The following is a 22,526-nucleotide window of genomic DNA, read 5'->3' on the forward strand; positions in this document are numbered from 1 at the left end:
ACAGGTGTGGGGCAGCAGGAAAGGAGAGGGCAGCGGAACAGGTGTGGGACAGGGTAACATGTGGGGGCAGCATGACAGGGGGCAGAATGAAGGATGGGGGGCAATGGGATGTGGGGAGGGAAGTGGGACAGGTGGAGGGCAGTGTGTCGGGGGGGACAGTGCGACAGTCCTACAAGCTCTTACCTGTCCAGCAGTGGCTCCTCCAGATGGTGTCAGGATCACTCCAGGAGGGGTACCTGTGTCCCATCTCCCCCAGGATCTCCGGCGGCAGCTGCAAAAGAGCAGGGGGGCTCCTCCACCCTGACCTCATCCTCTTCTTCTTCCTCCTCCACAGGCCCTCCTCAGGCACCTCTTGCACATCCTGGCACACTCAGACAGCGGGCCCCGGCACTCACGCACTTTCAGCACACACCGGGGATCCGCCCACCACTCAGCCCTCCTCTGCAGCCGGTCCCTTGGTCCAGATGACCCTACTTGTGTGTCGGCTTGGCTGTACCCCCACCCATGGTGGCCCTGCCGCTGACACACAGTGTCCCTTCTGCACCACCCTCCTGTAAAATGCCACCCAAGGCAAACGCCTTGTTTGCCTCGCGGCAGATACACCCCTGTGCTTCTCCCTCCCCCAATCTGCTGTAAAAAGCTGATTCTGCGTCATGTTCCGGTACAGTACACTGCATGCATCTACTGATGTATTCATCTGCATTCCTTTGTATCTTTCTTGTCTGAGTTCATCTTAGCTGATTTGATAGTAAAACAATACAGTATTTATCTAACTTCCTATTTGCTAATACTATTGTATGTCCCCTGAATATAGTAGAATAATTACTTAATGAGGTTATATAATCATTTTGGTAAAAATTATTTTGAGAAATTATTCTTAACCACTTGCCTACCGGGCAATTTTACCCCCTTTCTGCCCAGGCCAATTTTCAGCTTTCAGCGCTGTTGCACTTTGAATGACAATTGCGCGGTCATGCAACACTGTACTCAAACTAACTTTTTATTTTTTTAGACAGATAGAGCTTTCTTTTGGGGGTATTTAATCACCACTCTGGTTTTTATGCTTTGCTAAACAAACTAAAAAGAGACTGAACATTTTGAAAAAAAAAGTTTTTTCTTAGTTTCTGTTATAAAATTTTGTAAATAAGTATTTTTTCTCCTTCACTGATGTGCACTAATGAGGATGCAGTAATGGACATCAATAGGCGGCACTGATGAGGAGGCATTAATGGGCATTGACAGGCATCACTGGTGGGCATTCACAGACAGCACTGAAAGGCAGCACTCATATATGGCACTGACTGGCACTGATAGTTGGCACAGAAAGGCAGCTCTGATGTGCACTGATATGTGGCATTGATGTGCACTGATGGGTACTGGTATGTGGCATTGATGGGCACTGATGGGACTACACTGATCATCAGTGCCCTGGTCAGCGTGCTGTCAGCATGAGCATAGGACTGCCGATAACCAGCATTTCCTATTTACATGTGATCGGCTGTAATTGGACACAGCTGATCACATGACAGAGCCTTCATCATCGGCTCTTTATGTGATCAGTGATCTGCTGTGTCCCAGGGACACAGTGCACCACTGGTTGCCGCAATGCGTACCCCCTGGGGGCATGTTTGCGCAGCTAGAGTGGGAGGACGACATATGACGTACTCCCAGAACGAGATAACTGCCGTCCGTTCGTCATGTCCTTGTATGGCAAGCAGGAGGCGGTTAAAGTGGAGGTCCAGTCAAAATTTTTAAAAAATAAGTCAGCAGCTACAAAAACTGTAGCTGCTGACATTTAACCCCCCTGGCGGTATTCCCGAGTGTAGCTCGGGGTAACGTTTCAGTACCACAAGCGGTAACCCTGATCTACACTCGGGAATACATTGCAACGTTGCTCCGGGATCCCTCGATCACTTACTTTGTCCTGCGCTCCCGCGATGTCCTTCCTGCAGTGTCCTCTGTAATGTCCTCCAACAAATGCCGGCATCTGTCTTCTGTGTTCCGTCCCCTGCGACGTCAGGACGCACGGGGGATGGAACTGGCAGGAAATTTGAAAATGACAAAAAGTGACATTCACTAAATACACTAAAATCACATAGTATAACATTCCTGTATCAAACCATTTCACATACATTTTGTCCCGAGTGCTTTGTCCGGCGCCCTGCCTGCATTTTTACTGTTCTTTCTGCCTGGAAACTGAGAAACGTCCATGGCGTCCAAAAGGCGTCCCTTTAGGTCAAAAGCGGTTTTAGACCGGCTAGAGAACAGCGATAGTAAATCAGAACCACTTGCAGAATTGAGTGATAATGATTCGAGGGGGAAATTCCTCATCAGACACTGAAAACGATTCTGCGACTTTGCTCAGCGATGTGAGAACTTGGCGCTCTATTTCACATTTCAGTGTTTTTGGTTTGATTATATTATTGAATTAAATGTATTATTATTATTATATTATTATTTTTTATGATTATTTATTAAATTATAATTTATGATTTCCTGTTTCAAATTTTATCCTACCCGGGATGTTTACTAGACTCTTGTTCGGACAGATTTCAGTGAGTTATTCCTAAAAATTACAGGCCTACAATGAAAAAATACATATTTACATGCACAAAAATGTACCGCTTTGAGCACAGAAATTTGGACATAATCAGATCGCTAGGGAGGTTAAAAAAACTGACACTTACCTGTCCTTGAATCCCGCGGTGTCCTCACACCAGCCGGTGTCCTCAGCATCTTCAGTGTTGACACCCAGCTGTGACAACCTGTAGCTTCACTGCTCACTACGCATGCGTGGGTAGCGCTGCACTTTGTGAATGGTCCTGTAGCGGGTGGGGGACAACTTCCGCTTCCGACCGCCTTGGCGATTGCAGCGGAAGTTGGAGCGGGTATCTGTCAAATTCGAGTACCCCCTCCCACCTGCTCCCCAAAGGTGCCAATCCTTAACAGGGAGCGGGGGACAAAGTCTTAAAGCAGAACTTCCCCTTTTGGGTGGAGCTCCCCTTTAAGCCTAGTATACACTTCATTTTTTTTTTGTTCAACCCAGCAGGCTAAACGAACAAAAAGCTGCAAAGCTTGGGAAGAGCTGCTGTACTAACTTTTCAATGTTAGTACAGTGATCTCCTTTGCTGTGCTATTCTGTTCAGACAGGGCGACTGCGACCCCCCCCCCCTCCCCTCACCAGAGCCAGAAGTCGCTGAGAGTGCTGACCGGATGATCAGCAGTCCTTTTTTGGTCATGCCCCTTTGAAAGAAGCCAGCCAGACGGTAGGCTTCTGTCAGACCTGCCACTGTACAAAAGGGCCAAATGTTGGTCAGTTTCTATTGAACCGGCCAATGCCACCAATGTTCGGCCCGTGTGTATGGCCCTTTATACCAGGGGTCTCCAATCATTCTAAACAAAGGGACAGTTTACTTTCCTTCAGCCTTTAGAGGGACTGGACATTGGTGTCATTGGGTAGAATAGTGCCCCATCATTGGTAGTAGTGGGAGGAATAGTGCCCCATTGTTGGTGTCAGTGAAAGGAATAGTGCCCTATCGTTGGTGTCAGTGAAAGGAATAGTGCCCTATCGTTGGTGTCAGTGGGAGGAATAGTGCCCTATCGTTGGTGTCAGTGAAAGGAATAGTGCCCTATCGTTGGTGTCAGTGGGAGGAATAGTGCCCTATCATTGGTGTCAGTGGGAGGAATAGTGCCCCATCATTGGTATCAGTGGGATAAATAGTTCCCCATCATTGGTGTCAGTGGGAGGAATAGTGCCCCATCATTGGTATCAGTGGGATAAATAGTTCCCCATCATTGGTGTCAGTGGGAGGAATAGTGCCCTATCGTTGGTGTCAGTGAAAGGAATAGTGCCCTATCGTTGGTGTCAGTGGGAGGAATAGTGCCCTATCGTTGGTGTCAGTGGGAGGAATAGTGCCCCATCATTGGTATCAGTGGGAGGAATAGTGCCCCATCATTGGTATCAGTGGGATAAATAGTGCCCCATCATTGGTGTCAGTGAGAAGTATAGTGCCCAATCGTTGGTGTCAGTAAAAGGAACACTGTTTTGTATCAGTAAGAGGAACAGTGCCCCAAGGGCCAAATAAAAGCAAGCAAAGGGTTGCAGTTTGGAGATCACTGATTATCCTCACTGCAATAATCCTCTTCTTTCCAAAGTTCTTGTCTGGAAATGACTCCTATGGTGAGAAGTCTTACATTGTATTCAGAACATAAATTTCAACACTTTTGTTCTCACCACATAAAGAGACCCTGTACTGATGCAGATAGAATGTGCTTTGTAATAACACAGCATACAGATTCCATTCCTCAGCACCATAGCCTACTGTCAACATTTTCCCTCCCACTTGCACCCAGCAATCTTCATTAAGTCCTATGGAGAGTTTGTACTGCTGTCCTTCTAATTTATGGAAATGCGTCTTGTTGCACACTAAAGGGTCTGTATGTGAAACATTCACTGTGCAGGTGTCTTAAGCATTAGAATGGCCAAAATGAATGCCTGCCGGATTGTCTGTATTATGACTATCTCCTATGATCATCAGCTCCATCTAGTGCCCATAATATGGTATTTTTCTAAAATATCTCAATTAAAAAGACTACAGCATTATGGGCACTAGATGGCGCTGACAATTATAGGTGATAACGGTACTGCAATCAGCACGCAGACATTCGTGGTGCCCTTGCAAAATGGGTAAGACATCCACACAGCAAACGTTTTATACATAGACCCCAAAGTTTCTTCAGAATTCTGGGAAATTAGTCTTTGACCATGAATGCTTCTCAGCGTGATTATTTTCATTCAGTTGGGCAGAAAGTCCCAGATGGATGAACAAATAAAGAGAAGATAGGCAGAGATCCAGGATCACCCAGGCTATATTGTATGAGAAAACTGAGGCTCGGCTGGCTCATAAAAAGGACTATACAATATGGTACCCCTGGTCTGCACATTGGCTTTGATGCCCCTTATAGGTGGTCGAATGCCCAAACCGCAGCTATTTGGTACTTGTGTGGTCCTTGGAACCCAACAGTCCCTCCCCCAGAAACCCCGTTCTTTCATGGGGTAATAGCAGTGATCCCTTCTAATATCATGTAACCAGTTTGTCTGCCTATTGCAGCATGTTTTTCATTTTTAACCAAACCTGTAGCATGTCCACAATCTCTCTATCATTTCTTCTAGTATGAAGAATGCCAATACCTTGTAGGCTGAAAACCTCTGGTTATGTTGCAATCACTCTTTAGAATCATCTTACTGAATCCTCAATTTCTCCTCTCTTGCAGTATCACCGAAGATTTCGGACATCACTGGAATGGAGTATTTGGTTCATGATAGGAGCTCCAATCTGTCCTGGATGGTGTCAGGCTTCAAACCAAGAGACATTGAGATAAATGTTTACCTGGAGAGAGGTGATCAGCGGCAAGTAATTGATTCCTGGAAATACCCGCCACCAGAAGACCAGAATTATGACACTGTAGATTGTGATGGGAGAGGAAAATTTATTGAGCTTCTTAGGCAGGAAAATAGGGTAAAATCTATCAAACCAAGGAGATCAATGTTTTCCTATAGTTGTCTTTGTTCTACAGTCATGGCCGAAATTGTTGGCACCCTTGATATTTTTCCTGAAAATCAAGTATTTCACACAAAAAAGGTATTGCATTAACACATGTTTTGCTATACACATGTTTATTCCCTTTGTATGTATTGGAACAAATATAAAACAGAGGCAGAAAAGCAAATATGACATAATGTCACACAAAACCCCAAAAATGGGCTGGACAAAAGTATTGGCACCCTTAACTTAATATTTGGTTGCACACCCTTTGGAAAACATAACTGAAATCAGTCGCTTCCTATAACCATCAATAAGCTTCTGACACCTCTCACCCGGAATTTTGGACCACTCTTCCTTTGCAAACAGCTCCAGGTCTCTCTTATTGGAAGGACACCTTTTCCCAACAGCAATTTTAAGATCTCTCCACAGGTGTTCAATGGGATTTAGATCTGGGCTCATTGCTGGCCACTTCAGAACTCTCCAGCGCTTCTTTGCCATCCATTTCTGAGTGCTTTTTGACGTATGTTTGGGGTCATTGTCCTGCTGGAAGACCCAGGATCTTGGACGCAAACCCAGCTTTCTGACACTGGGCCCTACAGTGCGACCCAAAATCCTTTGGTAATCCTCAGATTTCATGATGCCTTGCACACAGTCAAGGCACCCAGTGCCAGAGGCAGCAAAACAACCCCAAAACATCATTGAACCTCCACCATATTTTACCGTAGGTACTGTGTTTTGTTCTTTGTAGGCCTCATTCCGTTTTCGGTAAACAGTAGAATGATGTGCTTTACCGAAAAGCTCTATCTTGGTCTCATCTGTCCACAAGACGTTTTCCCAGAAGGCTTTTGGCTTACTCAAGTACATTTTGGCAAACTGTAGTCTTGCTTTTTTATGTCTCTGTGTCAGCAGTGGGGTCCTCCTGGGTCTCCTGCCATAGCGTTTCATTTCATTTAAATGTCGACGGATAGTTCGCGCTGACACTGATGCTCCCTGAGCCTGCAGGACAGCTTGAATGTCTTTGGAACATGTTTGGGGCTGCTTATCCACCATCCGGACTATTCTGCGTTGCAATCTTTCATCAATTTTCCTCATCCGTCCACGACCAGGGAGATTAGCTACAGTGCCATGGGTTGCAAACTTCTTGATAATGTTGCGCACTGTGGACAAAGGCAAATCTAGTTCTCTGGAGATGGACTTGTAACCTTGAGATTGTTGATATTTTGCCACAATTTTGGTTCTCAGGTCCTCAGACAGTTCTCGTCTCCTCTTTCTGTTGTCCATGCTTAGTGTGGCACAGACAGACACACAATGCAAAGGTTAAGTGAACGTCTCTCCTTTTTATCTGCTTTCAGGTGTGATTTCTATATTGCCCACACCTGTTACTTGCCCCAGGTGAGTTTACAGGAGCATCACATGCTTGTAACATTCTTATTTATCCGCAGTTGTGAAAGGGTGCCAATACTTTTGTCCAGCCCATTTTTGGAGGTTTGTGTGACATTATGTCGAATTTGCTTTCTTTCCTCCCTTTTTTTGTTTTGTCCCAATACACACAAAGGGAATAAACATGTGTATAGCAAAACATGTGTTAATGCAATACGTTTCGTGAGAAATACATGATTTCCTGGAGAAATATCAAGGGTGCCAACAATTTCGGCCATGACTGTATAAATATAATCCCGAACAAAAAGAATGATAAAGAGGCCGAACTCGTCATTCAAGTAAAACACGCTGCTGTGAAACATTCGCTTATTAAACAGATGAAACTGAACATCAAAGGAGGTAAGTTATATGTATCAGGACGGGAGGTGATAGATCCCTCCAACAGGGACACACACAAAAACATAACCACATTTTGCAGTGGATTGAAGGAGGGTTAAAACTCCTGACAAGGTTTTTTTTTTAAATGTCTGTGCCTTCTTGTCCCAGGGATAACTCCCAACCCCCCCTCCCCCCAGCCCTCCATTTCTCTCAAGCATTTTATCCAACACTAAAAAAAAAGACTATTGTTATTATACAGGATTTATATGGCGCCAACAGTTTGCGCATCGTTTAAAAAAATTAAGGTAGACATTACAGTTACAATACAATTTGGTACAAGAGGAAACAGAGGGCCCTGACCCTGAGAGCTTACAATCTAGGAGGAAGGGTTGAGTGATACAAAAGGTAATAGCTGTGGGGGATGTGCTGATGGAGGAATTAAAAGGCAGATTACTAATTAGAAGCAGAATAGGCCTCTTTAAAGAGAAAGGATACAGGGATCATCTAAAGGTGGATTGATTAGGAGATAGTTAGATTGGGGTAGGGAGTTCCATAGGATGGGAGAAGCTCGGGAGAAGTCCTGGAGATGAGTATGGGAGGAGGTGACATGGGAACTAGAGAGCAGAAGGTCTTGGGAGGATTGAAGAGAGCAGTTTGGTTGATATTTTGAGACCAGGTTGGTGATGTAGCTGAGGGGCAGAGTTGTGGATGGATTTGTAAGTTGTTGTTAGCATTTTGAATTTTATTTGTTGGGTGAGTGGAAGCCAGTGGAGGGATTGGCACAGAGGGGTGGATGATACTGAATGGAGGTCAGTGGAGGGATTGGCACAGAGGGGTGGATGATACTGAATGGAGGTCAGTGGAGGGATTGGCAGAGAGGGGTGGAGGACACTGAATGGAGGTCAGTGGAGGGATTGGCAGAGAGGGGTGGAGGACACTGAATGGAGGTCAGTGGAGGGATTGGCAGAGAGAGGTGGAGGGCACTAAATGGAGGTCAGTGGAAGGATTGGCAGAGAGGAGTAGCAGACACTGAACGGTTGGTAAGGTGGATGAGCCTGGCAGCAGTATTCATGATGGACTGGAGGGGGGTGGCCTATGTAAGGTAAGCCAATGAGGAGGGAGTTACAGTAGTCGAGGTGAGAGATAACCAGGGAGTGACTTAGAAGCTTTGTGGTGTCATTGGTTTGGAAGAGGCGTATTCTGGAGACGTTGCGGAGGTTGAGACGGCATGATTTGGACAGGGATTAGATGTGGGCCTGAAAGGATAGTTCAGAATCCATGGAATATTCCTAGCACCCTGGCATGTGGGACTAGAATTGGGCTTTACATTTTTTGAAAACCAATGAATGTTTAACAAATTGTGGGCACTGGGCATTCTAGAAGCACCTCAGTAAAACATACTCGAAAAACAGGGAGCACTCTATCATTCTGCCCCCTGCAACCCCTCACTCTCCACACTTGCTAGGTGAATACAACAGCTGTTTTAGCTGCTTTAAAAAAAAATAGACCATCTGAGACAGTGTTGCAGGCCCCTTTCACACCGGGGGTCAGATTGGGTACACCTGTCAGTTTTATCAGGCAGACCCAATTGGACCATCCATTGCTCTCTATGGAGCTGCAGGTGTCAGCAGATATGTGTTTGCTGACACTTGCTGGCATCCAGTCTGATCCTGTACTCTAAACAGTTGGGTAGGTATCCAGTCCCCATCTGTCCAGCAAATCCCATGACAATCAGATGGAAACGGACAGGTAGTCTGTTTCCATCTTACCGCACCATAGAAAACAGCAAGCTGTGTCTGTTCTGCTGATGTGAATGTATTATTATTATTATTATACAGTATTTATAAAGCGCCGATAGTTCACTCAGCGCTGTACAATACAAAGGGGGACAGAACATGTGACAGAACAATACCAATACAATGCAAAACATGAGGGGATTGAGGGCCCTGCTCTTTCCAGTTTACAATCTAGGAGGGAGGGGATGGTGGCACAGGAGGAGATAGCTGTGGGGGATGGAGTGGTAGGAAGAGTGGAGGAGGTCGGCAAGTTAGCAGGGGGTGGGGTAGGCTTCCCTGAAGAGGTGGGTTTTCAGGGTGCGAGGTTGACAGGGATGTTGAAATCCCCAAGGATGATGGTGGGTAGCTCAGAGGAGAGGAAGAAGGGTAGCCAGGAGGAAAAGTCATCCAGGAAGCGGGATATGGATCCAGGAGGCTGGTATATCACAGCAATCTTCAGGGGGGTTGGGGAGAATAGTCGGACGCAGTGGGCCTCGAAGGAGGAGAAGGATAGAGAGGGGGGGTTTGGGAGGACTCGGAAGGCTCTCTGTGGTGACAGGAGCAGACCAACCCCACCACCTTTACAACCGTTAGGCCTGGGTGAGTGGGTCCAGGTGAGACCTCCATAGGAGAGTGCAGCAGGGGAGGTAGAGTCAGTGGCCTGGATCCAGGTTTCCGTGATCGCTAGGAGGTTGAGGGAGCGGGAAACAAAGCGGTGGTGGATGGCGGTAAGCTTGTTGCACACCGATCGGGCGTTCAGGAGTGCACATGAAAACGGGGGGGAGATTTTAGGGAGCAGGGGGACAGATACTAAGTTGCGGGGGTTGCAACAGGACGTGAAGGCGGGAGGGTGTACAGTATATATTTTTATTTCAGGTACTTATATAGCGCCGTCAATTTATGCAGCACTTTACATATATATATTGTACATTCACATCAGTCCCTAACCCTCAAGGGGCGTACAATCTAAGGTCCCTAACTCACATTCACACATACACATACTAGGGACAATTTAAACAGGAGCCAATTCACCTACCAGCATGTCTTTGGAGAGTGGGAGGAAACTGGAGTACCCAGAGGAAACCCACGCAGGCACAGGGAGAACATGCAAACTCCAGCCAGGTCGTGCCTTGGTTGAGATTCAAACCAATGTCCCTAGTGCTGCCAGACGGAGGTGCTAACCATTTGGCCACTGTACTGCCCCTATATATATGTGTAAAGCTCTGTGAATATTGACGGCGCTATATAAGTACCCGACATAAGACTGTCTCACATACCTCAGGTGGAGTGGTTTATTGTACATTGTGTCTTCTAAGTTAATTTCTCTCATTTTATAGATCATTTCACAGCTCACATTATGGCCCCACAATGTCTACAACACGGGGAAGAAGTGACTCTGATTTGTGATATCACTAAATGTAATCCGGGACCTCTAACGATTACTTGGCTGAAAGGGGAACAAGTTATATATACAGATAGGAAGATACAAGACACAAGATATAAGCATGAAGAAACCAGAGATGAACCACGCGAGGGTAATGCACTCAAGACATCCAGCAACTTGACGTTCATGGCGAAGGTTATGGAGGATCACTGCATGAAGTACACCTGCATTGTCGTCTACTCTGAAATAGGAAAAAAGTTAAAGCGCAGCTATAAGACATTAATTACAGGTAAGGAGTTGGGTCAGAGTACAATTCTAGTTGTGAGCATCTGTTAATTTGGAAGAACAAGACCTTTGTGTAAGAACTTTTCTGACAGTGCCTGCACAGGGGTGGATTTAAAGGCAAATAGACTAGAATAGAATAGGCAGTTGCTCCAGAGCTTAGTAAATGAGGTAAAGCTTCACTTTGCAAAAAATACCCAATCACATGCAAGGACAATTAAAAAAAAATAAAAAACCATCATTTTTGCTTGCACGTGATTGGATGATGGAAGTCAGCAGAGCTTCTGCTCGCTCATTAACTAAGCTCTGGAGCAACTGCCCTTGTAAAGTGCACAGTCTAATTGCCTTTAGTAAATCAACCCCTACATGTCCAGTGCTTGAAAACCTTTCCTGTCAAGTGTATTCTAGGTCAACTTCTTTATGTTTTGGATAGAATATTGAAAGGTTAGAATGTCAGATTTGTTTTGTTTGTGTCTGCACTGGGGAGATGCACCCCTTTATTTGTAGCCATTGTCTCCAGAACTAAAAGTGATGAGAAATCCAAAATATTCAACTGTTGCTAGAACAGAACTAGAGGGGAAATCCTTCAAAGGGGACACCTGTTTGGTGATAACAATCTAAGGCTTGGTTTACACCTATGCAGGTTGCATTTGAGGCTCTTCTGCATCGTGTTTTGCATTGCGTTTTTGCACTTGCATTTTTGGTGCGTTTTTTATGTGTTTTGCGTATTTTTTTTAAGTTTTCTTGTTGCTAGGCAGATTTAAAATGCAAAACACATTAAAAACCCTGCAAAAATGCAATACATGCATTTCTGCAGCTGTCCCATTGAAGTCTATTGAACCAAAAACGCAACGTTTTGCATTCAAAAAAGTCCCTGACCATGGAACATGTCCCATAGGAAATCATGTTAAATGGACTGTACTGCGTTTCTGCAAAATGCTGCAGAAAACACTTGTGTGTGAACCTGGGGTAAGGGAGGAATTCCCCTCACTTAGGAAACATGTCTCCTTCCTTCCTGGTGTGTTTTCCCAATAAGACAAAGACAGCAAATAAAGAACCGAAGGGTTTTTAACCATTCCCTACTTCATCCAAAACTAAAAAAAAAAAAACATTTTGGCTTTTTATATATATTTTGACTTTATTGTAGAACAGAAGAGAGTAGATAGAATGCCCAATGTTGTACCACCTACAGCACGCGTGTCAAACAGAAGGCCCACGGGCCGAATTTGGCCCACCAGGCCATTTCATTTGGCCCTCGCACCTCTCCTGCAGCTGCAGCACCCCCCTCATCTCCGTCCCCACCTTGTCTCTGCAATCATTAGCAGAAAGGAGGACAGAACTCCTCCACCAGATCCTGCACTTCTCCATGCCATTGAGAGGTTGATCTTTGATCTGCCCCCCACCTAAGCTGTCAGCAGCAGAGAGGACAGATCTTCTCTGGAGGGAACTTTGACGTCTGATGTAAGGGGGATGGGTTGCTCTGAACACTTACTCTTACAGATGCAATCGGCCCTTTGAGGGCAATCATAATGCTGATGCGGCCCATGATGAAATTTAGTTTGACACCTGTGATCTACAGTATTTCTTCCTGGATGAATGCTCAGATTTTTACCATCCGGGGTCCCTATTTTTTTTTTAATTCACCGGGTATGGAATTGAAGCAAAAGACAATTAAATGTTTCCGTTTGGCTTCAGGGTCCTCTGTAATGATCATGTACTGAGCAAGAGGAAAGCTGTATCTGGCAGCCATGCTATCCAAGAATCATAGGTCAACCATAACACTTTTGTAGAGCAGTTACACTTTGTAGCAGTAAATACCTAGGAATGCAACGCCATAGCATTTTAACTCACATTTCAATGTAAATGTGCAGATGTAAATATGCAATTGAAGTTCTGGCACCATGTCTGTTAATTTCTGCTAACCATTAAAATCTACAGAGTATCACTACCCTCTGACCCATTATAAACAGTCGCACAATCCTTCAGTTCTGTCACCCATGGTTTGTTGAGGCAATAAAACCCATTAGGAATACACCTTGTGCAGTAAAGTGTCTTAACCAGGGCTAATGGGGATTGTAAAGCAGTCAGGCTTGAAGTGACCTTGCCGAGACCACCGCCCAACTCACAAATTCAAAAAATCTACACACAATTCATAAAGTCAGGACCAAGACAAATCAATATTAGGTATACTGTATATTTGAATGGGGAGTATCATAGCGAACAAATCAAGATCATACATGACAAATACAGAACGTGAGATAGCAGTCAGATACCTCCTGGGTGATAGGCCCATACGATATACTGTGTGTTTGGTATCCCTGGAAACAAATTCAATGCTGAACAATAAACTACCAGTTTCCAGAATGCATCCGGGACATATTGGCAGATATTAATATTAGTATAAATCTGTGTGTAAGGGAGGACCATGATACAGTCATAAACCCGGTGACATCCCATGGCCACTCCTCAGCCGTTTAATTGGTCAGCTGGTCTCTGACAACAGCCCCTTGATATCAGAGAAAAGGAGACTGCTCCTGAAGTTGACAGCTCTCGTTTTAACATCAAACCACGGAACACCCAACTGGACTTGAGAGAGCCACTGTATCGTTTCTGTTTATTCATTGGACTCTGCAAACCAGGACATTAAGCATTCTCACCCTCAGCTCCTTATTTCTCTATTGCATCCTTGTTTTTGTTACTTTGTAATTTCTTGTTTTTTGTAAATATTTTATTTGCACCATTTACCCTTTTCATTATTAAACTAGATTTTGAAAAGTGGCAAAACTAACACCCTAATGCAAACTAAAAGAATCTCTGTCTCTTGAAGAGCGCTCTGAACATACAGTACCTGTCCTGGTGACAGTGCGTGTTACAGAAGTTTATTCTAAAACAATAGGCCCGAAGGCTATCTTTAAAAGGGTTCATTGCTTAGTTAACTTAACCCAGTGCAAATCACTCTCAGTCTGTTGAGACTAGGATTGTGGTCCCGCCGCAAGCTGGAAAATCTTTGTGCAGGGCGCGGTTGAGAGTGCCATTGTTGCGTAAGGCGCGGACAGGGGTCTGGCATGACGTTTCGTCACATCTTCAACTTCATTGTTCCTCAAAAAAAGCATGGGTTAGGTTACATAGTTAGTCTGGCTGAAAAAAGACAAAAGTCCATCCGGTTCAACCATAAAAAAAAAAGCAAAAGTTATAATCCTACACCCACAGCTGATCCAGAGGAAGGTAAAAAATCCCAGCAAAGCACGATCCAATTTGCTTCTGCAGGGGAAAAAATTCCTTCCTGATCCCCCGAGAGGCAATCGGATATTCCCTGGATCAACTTTACCTATAAGGCTAGGTTCACATCTGTGTGGGTGGTGCAGCTACAGATGTACACAAAAATCAGTGCAGCCGCACCACTCGCACAGAGGAATGCAGACCCACGGGTGGGTGCCATTAATTCTAATGGCACGCCATCCGCACTGGAGACCGCAAACGTACTGGGATCCAAGGTTCCCGTGCAAACTGCGTTTTCAGAAGTGCAGGGACTTCTTCCCTGCATGTCACGGAGCATGGGAGTCCATTCAAATGAATGGGCTCTTGTGCCCACGCAAAACACGGCCCGCATGGCCGCATATATGTGAACTAGGGGTCAATGTTAGTATCCAGTTATATTCTGTATATCCAAGAAAGAATCCAGGTCTTTTTTAAAGCAATCCACTGAGCTGGCCAAAACCAACTCTTGAGGGAGTCTATTCCACATTTTCACAGCTCTCCCTGTGAAAAAAACCTTTCTGTGAGAGAGCACACATAGTCCACGAGAAAGAGCCCACAAAAACACACAACAGAGTCACAAGGAAAGGATGGATGAGCAGCCACAGCGTTCAGACCACGGTGTGGCCAGCTGACAGGTGAAGAGCTGGGCTGGATGCCAGAAGTCTCGGGTCGCTCAATTCCAAGGACAGCACTCAATGGATGGTGGTCTCCTGTAAAAGTGGGGTTGTTTCGTGGACCCCTCCACTTCTTCAGCTCAAGAAGGGGTATAACCTTCAAGACCTAGGCTTAGTCCCATGATCCCACACTAAAGACCCTTCTTAAAGCTTGTAAACCAAGAATTGAATTTAAACATGTTAACCCATAATACACTTAAGCCGGCCATAGACAGTCCAAGTCTCATCTGGTTCAGCAAGGCCCGGCCGACATTGGAACCATATATGAGCAGGCTGATTGTACTCAAGTTAATCAATTGAGCAACTTGGGTACAACCAACATGTTGAGTTTTTCATGCAATACGCTATAGCTGCTAGTAATAATCACTGCGTGTGCTGCCGGCAGGTACTGCTCCCCCGCCCCCTGCCAGGAGAACACAGTAGCTATGTGGGAGGGATTTCACCACCAAAATTGACTGTGTGGATGGGGAAATTGAGCTATTTTCAAACTGTGGTTGCAGGAACGAAAATTGCACCATCTATGGCCGGCTTTACACAGCCTTCTAGATTTTGCAACAGAGGCTGGCAGATCATATAAAGGAAAGCATCATAGCCCAGCAAAATCTAACACACCAAAAGCAGTAAACACACACAGTTTAATCTGGCTACAGGAAACACATCCCTACAGTTCACAAGCAAATAGTGAAAAGCTGATTGTAAAAATGCAGCAAAAGTGCATATGCATTTTTGCTACATTTCCATTGTGTTTTGCAAAAAAAAATGGGATTCATAAAAACACACCAAAAATGCAACCACGGGTGCATTTTTGCTGAGTTTTCAATCCATTTCAACGGGAATGTGTTTTTGGTGCTTTTTTTTAACCACACCAAACATGCACCAAAAATGCAGTTTACAGGACTTACAGAAAAATGCAACGGACCCGCAACTGACCAGTGTGAGCCATAGGATTTATTACTCATACATTTTTCTTCCACTTTTTTTAACGCAAATTTTGAAGAAAAACTGATCAGTGTGAAAGCAGCCTAAATGTTATCATGTAGTCTATCATTTGCAATGTTCCTCACATGCAAAAACAGCAGAGCATACTGCACTTACTAAAACCCTCCAATATTCTCACTGCTGTTGTATATTTTCAGCTCAGCCTGTTGTGGAACAGATCACCTCCGAACATGTTGGCCAAAAGATGAAGCTTTCCTGCAGAGTCCACTCCTTCCACCCCCAGACTATAGAGATAAAATGGTTTAAGGAGAAAGAAGACTTACCTACAACTGACTTGGAATTATGCAGAGGTGAAGACGGTCTGTTCAGCACTACTTCCATTATGTACGTCCCAGAGATGGAGGGCATTGGCAAAACATTCAGGTGTAGAGTTGACCACCAAAGTCTCCCAAATCCTGAAACCCGTGAATGGAAATTGGAAGAGAAGAGTAAGTGAAGTGGGACAGGAGTGGCATGGGAGCGGGGGGTGGGTGGCCAAATGTTATGTCCTAATGACTATAATATCATCAGTGCATTCATATGTAGGAACCCAAAAAAAAACCTCAAACTTACAGGTATAAGTGAACATGCCTTCTTCCTCTCCTTTCAATATACAGTGCTCTCGCTTGAGCAGTCAGTCACCAGGACTAAACACTGTTATATGGTGGAGGAGAAAAGTTCAGTAATACTGTGTAAGCTCTGGCAATGTCTGACATGGAACTTACACAAGAATTAGACCTAGATCTCCAACCGGGGAATAGAGCAACATGGGAATACTGTGAAAATAAGTATCAATGGGGGGGCTGGCCTATCAAGAAAGTCTGTCTCTTTGTCCTACCTGGTGACATATAGTCTTCAAGCCCCTCCTGCCTTCAAACTGTATAATATACCCCTACATGATGCCCATGCTGAGCGTACATTATTAGTATTATTATTATACAAGATTTATGGCGCCAACAGTTTGCTCAGCGCTTTACAATATAACGGGAGACAATACAGCAACAATACAGTTCAATACAAGAGGGATTTGAGGGCCCTGATCCTTGGAGCTTACAATCTAGGAGGGAGGGGCTAGTGGTACAAAAGGTAGTAACTGTGGGGGATGGACTGGTAGGAGGAATAGAAGATTCCACTATTAGCTGAGGGCAGGATATGCTTCCCTGAAGAGAGAGGTTTTCAGAGATCGCCTAAAAGTGAGCAGAGTAGACGATAGTCTGATAAATTGGGGTAGAGAGTTCCAGAGGATTGGGGAAGCTCTGGAGAAGTCCTGGAGACGAGTATGGATGGAGGAGACAAGGGAGCTAGAGAGTAGGAGGTCTTGCGAGGAGCAGAGAGTACGGTTTGGGTGATATTTAGAGACAAGATCTGTGATGTAATTTGGGGCGGAGTTATAAATGGCTTTATACGTTATTGTTAGTGTTTTGAATTTTATCCGTTGGGCAACGAGAAGCCAGTGGAGGGATTGGCAGAGAGGGGTGGAGGACACTGAATGGAGGTCAGTGGAGGGATTGGCAGAGAGGGATGGAAGACACTGAGTGGAGGTCAGTGGAGGGATTGGCAGAGAGGGGTGGAGGACACTGAGTGGAGGCCAGTGGAGGGATTGGCAGAGAGGGGTGGAAGACACTGAATGGAGGCCAGTGGAGGGATTGGCAGAGAGGGGTGGCGGATACAGAACAGTTAGTAAGGTGGATGAGTCTGGCAGCATCATTCATGATAGACTGAAGAGGGGATAGCCTGCGATGAGGTCGGCCAATGAGGAGGGAGTTACAATAGTCGAGGCGAGATATAACAAGGGAGGGAATAAGTTGCTTAGTGGTTTCCGAAGTTAGGAACGAGAGTATCTTGCAGATGTTGCGGGTACATTAACCTACATCTCCTCTCATTGACCAGTTTCTGATGCTGAGCTGCTGCCTGATAGAGCAGGCCACAGGTACAATTACAGTATAAAATAATGGAAAAATGTATACTTACCTGACTGTAATTTTCCTTTCCTGATGCATGGCGGCATATACGTATGGAGAGGCTCCACTCCCCTACCCAATTGCGTCCGTCCCACTTAAAGTTAAAGGATAGTAAAGTGGCCCTTTGTTTAGAAAGTTTGGAGACCCCTGCTGTAGACTAATGACTTGTTTGGGCTTTTAAAGCGTTGCCTATGGAAGATTTAGGATACCAAAGTGTGTCGATGTTTCACGGGTGCACATGATTTTAAACCTTCCCATGCTGGGTATCGATTCACTCAACACAACCGCATCTTTCATATTTGATCAAAAAATACAGTAATATGCTGCTTTGGTGTGCCCTTAGTGCCAGTTCACACTCCATGCATGGTGATATGGTTGTCAATGTCATAGTTCACATCAGTGCCTGCAGTTCCAGTGCGTTCCGGGTGCAGTAAAGAGAGTAGAACATGCTGCATATGTTCTGCACAGAACTGTACTGGAACGCGGTAAAACGCATTAAAAAAAGCACCAAAACGCACCAAAAATGCACTGGAACGCACATGTCTCTATTTACATTGAAGAAAAAGAGAAGGGGAAAAATGAATTGGAATGCATAAAAAACGCACCAGAATGCGTCAAAAGCACGCACGCAGAAACGCACCCGGAACACATCTGGACTGCGTTTCTATAGTGTGAGCCGGCCCTTTAAGTTAATTTAGTGTATTTTTAATTTCTATGTTGCGCGTATATGGTGTGCAGGGGCGGACTGACCATTTGGAAACTCGGGCACTGCCCGAGGGCCCGGGGTCGGTAGGGGCCCCATGAGATGCCCCTGGTACCTTTTTCATAGGCCTTTTTGAGTTTGGGCAAGGACACAGGGGCCCCATGATCCCCTATTGCCCGGGGGCCCCATGAGTTGTCACTCCGCCCCTGATGGTGTGACAGAAAAAAAATAATACTACCGCCATTTTATTCTCCAAGGTTTTTGCTTTTGTGAAATATATAATGTTTGGGGGTTATAATTCATCTTCAGGCGTATTTTTTCTTTTATAAGCATGCGTCCAAAAAGTACAAAAATGGCTCCGGCAGAGGAAAGGTCACAGTGAGCCTGTTGTTTTGCTCTGCATCTGATATAATATGGAAACTCTGTTTTTGTTTTCTCAGGAAAAAATTACATGAATAGCCGAAAGTGTTAAACAAATGAAGAATATTTGAGATTGCTTTGTTCTTCTATGAAGGATGATGGCATGATCCTCCTTGGAGAAGAATGACCATTCGATGGACATCAAAGAAGGATCTGCATTTGCAGTAAAAATAGAGGAGATGTATTTACTTACCAAGTCACAGTCTGTACATAGAGGTGAAACTCGAAAAATTTCAAAAGTTCATTTATTTCAGTGCAGCAACTTAAAAGGTGAAACTAATATATGAGACTCATTACATGCAAAGCAAGATAGTTCAAGCCGTGATTTGTCATCATTGTGATGATTATGGCTTACAGCTCATGAAAACCCCAAATCCACAATCTCAGAAAATGAGAATATTACATGCAATCAATAAAACAAGAATTGTACATAGAACAATATCGCACCTCTGAAAAGTAGAAGCATGCATATGTACTCAGTACTTGGTTTGGGCCCCTTTTGCAGCAATTACTGCCTCACCGGTGTGGCATGGAAGCTATCAGCCTGTGGCACTGCTGAGGTGTTATGGAAGAGCAGGATGCTTCAATAGCGGCCTTCAGCTCTTCTGCATTGTTCGGTCTCATGTCTCTCATCTTTCTCTTGGCTATGCCCCATAGATTCTGTATGGGATTCAGGTCAGGCGAGTTTGCTGGCCAATTAAGCACAGTAATCCCACGGTCATTGAACCAGGTTTTGGTGCTTTTGGCAGTGTGGGCAGTGCCAAGTCCTGCTGGAAAAGTCAGCATCCCCATAAAGCTCGTCTGCGGAAGGAAGCATGAAGTGCTCCAAAATCTCCTGGTAGACGGCTGCGTTGACCCTGGACTTAATGAAGCTCAGTGGACCAACACCAGCAGATGACATGGCTCCCCAAATCAACACAGACTGTGGAAACTTCACACTGGACTTCAAGCATCTTGCAGTGTGTGCCTCTCCATTCTTCCTCCATACTTGGGGTCCTTGTGCCTCTCCATTCTTCCTCCATACTCTGGGTCTTTGTGCCTCTCCATTCTTCCTACATACTCGGGGTCCTTGGGCCTCTCCATTCTTCCTCCATACTCTGGGTCTTTGTGCCTCTCCATTCTTCCTACATACTCGGGGTCCTTGGGCCTCTCCATTCTTCCTCCATACTCAGGGTCCTTGGTTTCCAAATGAGATGCAAAAGTTGCTCTCATCAGAAAAGAAGACTTTGGACCACTGAGCAACAGACCAGGCATGTTTTTCTTTAGCCCAGGTAAGACGCTTTTGACGTTGTTTGTTGTTCAGGAGCAGCTTGACGAGAAATATGACATTTGAAGCCCATGTCCAGGATCTGTCTGTGTGTGGTGGCTCTTGATGCACTGACTCCAGCCTCAGTTCACTCCTTGTGAAAGTCCCCAACACTTTTGAATGGCCTTTTCCTGACAATCCTTGCCAGGCTGTGGTCATCCCTGCTGCTTGTGCACCTTTTTCTTCCACACTTTTCCCTTCCACATAACTTTCTATTAATGTGCTTTGATACAGCACTTTGGGAACATCCAACTTCTTTTGCAATTACCTTTTGAGGCTTTCCCTCCTTATGGAGGGTGTCAATGATGGTGTCAGGTCAGCAGTCTTTCCCATGATTGTGATTCCTACTGAACCAGACTAGGAGACCATTTAAAGGCTCAGGAACCCTTTGCAGGTGTTATGGCTTAATTAGCTGATTAGAGTGGGACACTTTGAGCCGAGAATATTGCACCTTTTCACAATATTCTCATTTTCTGAGATTGTGGATTTGGGGTTTTCATGAGCTGTAAGCCATAATCATCACAATGATGACAAATCACGACTTGAACTATCTTGCTTTGCATGTAATGAGACTCATATATTAGTTTCACCTTTTAAGTTGCTGCACTGAAATAAATTAACTTTTGCACGATATTCTAATTTTTCGAGTTTCACCTGTATGAGACATCCTATGGATTCGGGAGTTCGGACCTAAAGTGGCGCTACAAACTGAAAACTCTATAAAATTCATTTTTAATATTGAAAGCAATCCCCCCCCCCCCATCCATCCAAGTAATCACTTTGAAAAACACCCCCCTAGCATTTCTGGCAGTGGCCATCTTGAGTAAGGGCAGATGATTCATGTAGCATTTACTTCCTGGAATCCATCTGCCCTTAGCTCAGGCATGCAGACAGGAGGGTGTGCTTAGTTAAGAAAGCCCCTCCTCCCCCACCATGAAAGCTCCTTGGATGTACAACATTTGTAGCGCTACCCCCGGAGGAGCTACTTGTATTTTTGCCCAGGTCTCACTTTGCCTCGCAGCCAGGCACAAAGTATTCCTAAATTCCTACCAGACTCTTGATCCAAGCACAGGCCTGGCAGGCCATTAAAGGGGGCCGCCAGCCCCCCCCCTCACTGGGTCTTAACAGGCCGTGCCCTCAGCATTGGGACGGCGTCCCCATGCCGATGGGGACAAGGGCCTCTTCCACACAACCCTGGATGGTGGTTGTGGGGGTCTACGTGTGGGCAGCTTATCGGAATCTGGAAGCCCCCTTTAACAAGGGGGCCCTCAGATCCCGGCCCCCTCCCCATGTGCTGTACATGGTACTGCTACCCATTCACAAAAAAAAAGTGTAGTGTAAAAAAGGACAGGAGACAATCTTTGACAATTCCTTTATTAAAAATAAAAATAAAAAAATGTCCCCGAAGTAGATCCATTTTTTCTGTAAATATTTTAATTGTACCATTTTGACCTTTTTAATAATAAATACTATTTTTTGAAAAGTGTTGAAACTGTCTCTAAAGCTTCTAATGCAAACTAAAGATTCCCTGTCTCTTGAAGAGTGCTACTGTATGTAATAATCCTCTGAACATACTTGTCTGTGGTGACAGTGTGTGTTACAGACGCTTATGCTAATATCATAGTGTTACTGCTAAGATTTGTGAGTTTCCTCCTTCTCTGTAAAAAGGTGGTGGTGGCAGTGTGAAGGGTTAATTGTGTAATTAACCTGATCCAGTAACAATTGCTCTCAGGCTGCTGGCGCATAGATTGTAGTCCCGCGAGCTGGAAAATCTTTGTGCAGGGCGCAGCTGAGAGTGGCATTGTTACGCAAGTGACAGTGTGAGACTGGCTGGTCCTTCGGTCACAAGTTGGTGAGAAGGGCAGGGGTCGGGCGCCATGTGCCGTCACAAGAATGTGACGGAACACATTCCTTCCAGTCTTACAAGTGACTCTCTCTCCAGTAATACCAGAGAGATCTTTGGCGGGCAGCTCCCCTCAGTTGTCTTACTCTAAAACCAGGGTCACTCTCTCTAATGTCAGACCCTCAGGTCGACCCACCTGAGGCCGCATGGCAGCCAGTGCCAGGCGAGGCAGCCTGCCTCCAGCCTTGCTTGGTGCAATCCTCTCCTGGGAAAGATCCTGAACCCATGTTCTCACAAAACATAAATACCACTCCCAGCATGCAATGGGGCCACCCTCCCCTGCAATTGGCCAGGACTGTATCCATATTCATGGTGCTCATTTGCCTAGCCCCTACCTATGTTCTGGAAGACTCTCATAGCTTCCTGAAGGCAGGTGGAACTCAAGAGAGTCAAGAGCAGACCTGACTAATCCATAACAGCACTCTGTTAACCCCTTTATACCGACATCACTCAAATATGCGGCCTTGCAGAACTGGGCTCTTTTCCGTACTTTAACCATACATGTATGTCTTTCAACTTCTGATGCTGTTACTGGGTTTTTGGTGGAGATATCCCATTATTGTCTAACCCAGGGGTCT

General features: G+C 45.1%; 1 protein-coding gene across 1 annotated transcript in view; it reads left to right on the plus strand.

Moving 5' to 3' along the window:
• LOC149440763 (uncharacterized) overlaps nt 1–18,970 on the plus strand; it is a 55,421-nt gene extending 36,451 nt beyond the window's left edge. Inside the window, exons 5-9 of the mRNA XM_089658174.1 lie at nt 5,275–5,575; nt 7,213–7,325; nt 10,417–10,752; nt 15,814–16,104; nt 18,760–18,970. Coding sequence (XP_089514300.1) covers nt 5,275–5,575; nt 7,213–7,325; nt 10,417–10,752; nt 15,814–16,104; nt 18,760–18,791 — 1,073 coding nt within the window. The 3' untranslated portion in view covers nt 18,792–18,970. The remainder of the gene's footprint in view (nt 1–5,274; nt 5,576–7,212; nt 7,326–10,416; nt 10,753–15,813; nt 16,105–18,759) is intronic.
• Nucleotides 18,971–22,526: the final 3,556 nt, after the last annotated feature.

Source organism: Staurois parvus, unplaced genomic scaffold (assembly GCF_062004578.1).
Source record: "Staurois parvus isolate SC_StPar_1 unplaced genomic scaffold, SC_StPar_1.0 ptg001054l, whole genome shotgun sequence".
NCBI classification, from domain to species: Eukaryota; Metazoa; Chordata; class Amphibia; order Anura; family Ranidae; genus Staurois; species Staurois parvus.